Source organism: Parasteatoda tepidariorum, chromosome 2 (assembly GCF_043381705.1).
Source record: "Parasteatoda tepidariorum isolate YZ-2023 chromosome 2, CAS_Ptep_4.0, whole genome shotgun sequence".
NCBI classification, from domain to species: domain Eukaryota; kingdom Metazoa; phylum Arthropoda; class Arachnida; order Araneae; family Theridiidae; genus Parasteatoda; species Parasteatoda tepidariorum.
Window position 1 is genome coordinate 162195 of NC_092205.1, and position 2968 is coordinate 165162.

General features: G+C 37.9%; 1 protein-coding gene across 1 annotated transcript; it reads right to left on the minus strand.

Annotated features, from left to right (window-relative positions):
* Positions 1-1531: 1531 nt before the first annotated feature.
* LOC107454079 (uncharacterized) lies at positions 1532-2761 on the minus strand. The gene has a single exon (XM_016071132.1). The coding sequence runs from the start codon at positions 2759-2761 to the stop codon at positions 1532-1534; it is 1230 nt and encodes a 409-aa protein (XP_015926618.1).
* Between the last annotated feature and the right edge of the window lie 207 nt (positions 2762-2968).

Below are 2968 nucleotides of genomic sequence, written 5' to 3' on the forward strand. Positions count from 1 at the left end.
GAGTTTGTTTCTGTCAGAAACTTGGAAATTGTAGAATTTTCAAATGGGTGATATTGTTGGCAATAATTTGACTAATTAGTCGTATCTTCACTCGTGTTATGCTCACCACTATGTAAAAATAAAGTTCAAGGTTATGAATTTTATTTTTTCCTGAAGGAGTGGCATGCATCTTGAATAACTTATTACTTTTCAATTAAGGGGAGGGATGTATACAACTAAACTTATTATTTCTTCGTTCCAATGATTCCAAAATGTCCAGTGCATTGAAAATCGTTTCCGGAAGCAACCGCATTTCGCACATAAGTCTGAAATATCTTAACATCATTGCTCTTGTTGTTTTTTAAAGTCAGGCTTGCTCTGTACTTGTTTATTCATTTCTATCATGATGTAATTTCATCGGAAGTTCTGTACAACAGTACACATTTTACTTGACTATCACAAAGTAAACAACCTTTTCCATAATCTTGTTCAAATAAAACTTATTCACTTGCTGCCAGGCCATCTTGCACTGTGTCTCAAATGCTTGCTATTTAGTCACACATTTAGTTATAAGGTTTTTGCTGATTGGTCATTTATCCTGGTAAACAAGACGATTGATTATCAGCATGGAAAGGCTTTTACTGCGACAGTGTGGAATCCGGGAAGTTATCCGCTGCCAAAAGTGAACGATGTGTTTGTACTCTGCCCTACTGTGATACTTGGCGAGTTCTTTAATACAAAGTTTGATCCAGGACACGATACAGTATCTGGCAGAAATAAAAGTTACCGCACATTCATTAAAAGATTAAATGGATTCCTTTTGCTTTTGAAATGTAAACAATAGTTTATAAATGATATATAAAGGGTAAACTTACCCCATTTCTTGGGTTCTTTGACGCTAGGGCCTGTAAAAGCTTTCTTGACAAATAATAAACTATCTGAAAAACATTTATATATTTAATAACATAAGTAAATTACAAAAAATATGCCACTAGTTGATGACTGTTTTCAATGAGTGATAACAACAACTCCTATCGCGCATGCGTTAGGAAAGTTCTGTTCGGTTACGATTGCATTTCCGACAAATTAAATTTCCTTCTTCCAGCTTCTCTGTCTTTTCAGTGATTATAGTTGGAATAAGGTCATTCTCTTGGATAGAATAATTTTTTCGCCATCCTCTCAAATTTTCCAGACAATAATAATTCCTTCGATTGTTCCACAAAAATTTCACAGTCTTCAATTATGTCGAAACTGGAGAGACAATTTTTTTATTTTATTTTATAACCGTCGTTGAACAGCCGACCCAATTTCATGGGTTTACGACTACTTACGTTCAACTCCGTAGCCTTGTAATTTTGAACCAATCCAGAAGACAAGGAAACTCCTGGATCAGTACCCCCAGAGGTATTGATTTGTTGTGGGAACATGGAGGACTTTGAGACTCGACAGATTTAACGTGCATCAGTCACCATTTACTACACGGGGAGTCTTCGGCCGGCGAGGATCGAACCCACGACCTCTTGGATATGGGCCCAGCGCCCTACCGACCAGGCTATCCCGGCCCTCTGGAGAGACAATTATCAACATAAAAGGTGTCCTGTAATAACAAAGCAGTGTCCTTCAATTGAGGTGGAGCCTTCGCTAAGTGGTGTTTAAGAATAGCGCTTAACAAAAATGGACTACAGGTGAGTCCAAAAACAACCCTGCAGTGTCTGTAAATTTTCAGTTTATTCAAATCACCGTCTATAATCCAGAGAAATCTTAAATAGTTCCTATCTTCTTTAGACACACTGATCTGTATAAAGGCCTGTTTAATATACCCGGTTGCCGCAAATTTTTTCATGCGGAAACGAGTTAAAACAGTGGGAATAAGTTCTAGAAAATCAGGCCCTTTGCAAAGGCAATCATTCAAAGTGGTTGAATTCTTCGTTCGTGCTGAAGCATCGAAAACGGGTCTTATTTTTGTCGTTGATGAATTTTTAATTACAGCTCTGTGGGGAAGGAAATGTCCAGGCAGAACCTCATTATCCATATTCACTTCCTCAATAATTCCTTCCTTCAATCCAGCCAGCAAGACGTCTAGATAAGCTTCTAGGATGTGAGCTGCTTTCAATCTGTTGATTGTTGTTCGCAATCTTCTTTCTGCTAATTCTCTCCCTTCAGAAAGTGCAGGGTGTAGCTGAAGCCAAGGTAACTTCACTTCATACCTACCTTCATTGTTAAATTTTAGATTGCTTTGAAAATGTTCATAAGCAGCCTGGTATAGCTCAATTTTCGTTTGACTTTCGACTGGATCTGCAATTCCTATTCTTTCTAAACTCCGCATGTCTGGTAGGCTGATGTCACTAGTGAGTAAGGATATGATTAACAAACAGGATTCCGAAACAGGAAAAGGGTGTGGAATTTTCCCCGTGATTGTCCAGCCCAGGTGAGTGCCAACTGCAATAGGCCCTAAATTCTGAGTTTTACCGTTTAACAGCTTCCCAGCAACGTCTGCTCCTATCAGTAGCTGAATCTCAGAATCGACTGCGCAAGAGGAACGATAATCCAAAGCAGTTAAATTTATTCCTCCTTTCCGAAATTCTTTCATCCATGGTCCATGAGGAGTTTTCCTTATGTCACCGCATATCTTTTCTTGTTCTAATACTTCGAAATTACAATTGTAAGTTTCATCCAAACTAGTTAAATATACTCTAAAACAGCGATGCATTTGCTGCGGAGATTCAAGGCCACCAAATAAGCTATGTATTATCGGAAGTTCTCCTAAACTCTCATAGTTCATCAATTTTACAGTCTTTGCACTAATATAGGAATGCTAGCTACCTGTATCAATCAGGCCCCGTATAAGATGCCTAGTATTTTTAGCTCTAAGATATACCTGTAAAGTTTGTAACAATACACTATTTTTATTCGACTGAATTGCTAGTATTTGATCTTTCGAATATTTATCTGGTTTAGGGGTATCTGCTACTTTGGATTCATTGGACAA

Coding starts and splice junctions, on each gene's coding strand:
- LOC107454079 (XM_016071132.1), bottom strand. CDS start 2,761: ATGAACTATGAGAGTTTAGGAGAACTTCCGATAATACATAGCTTATTT.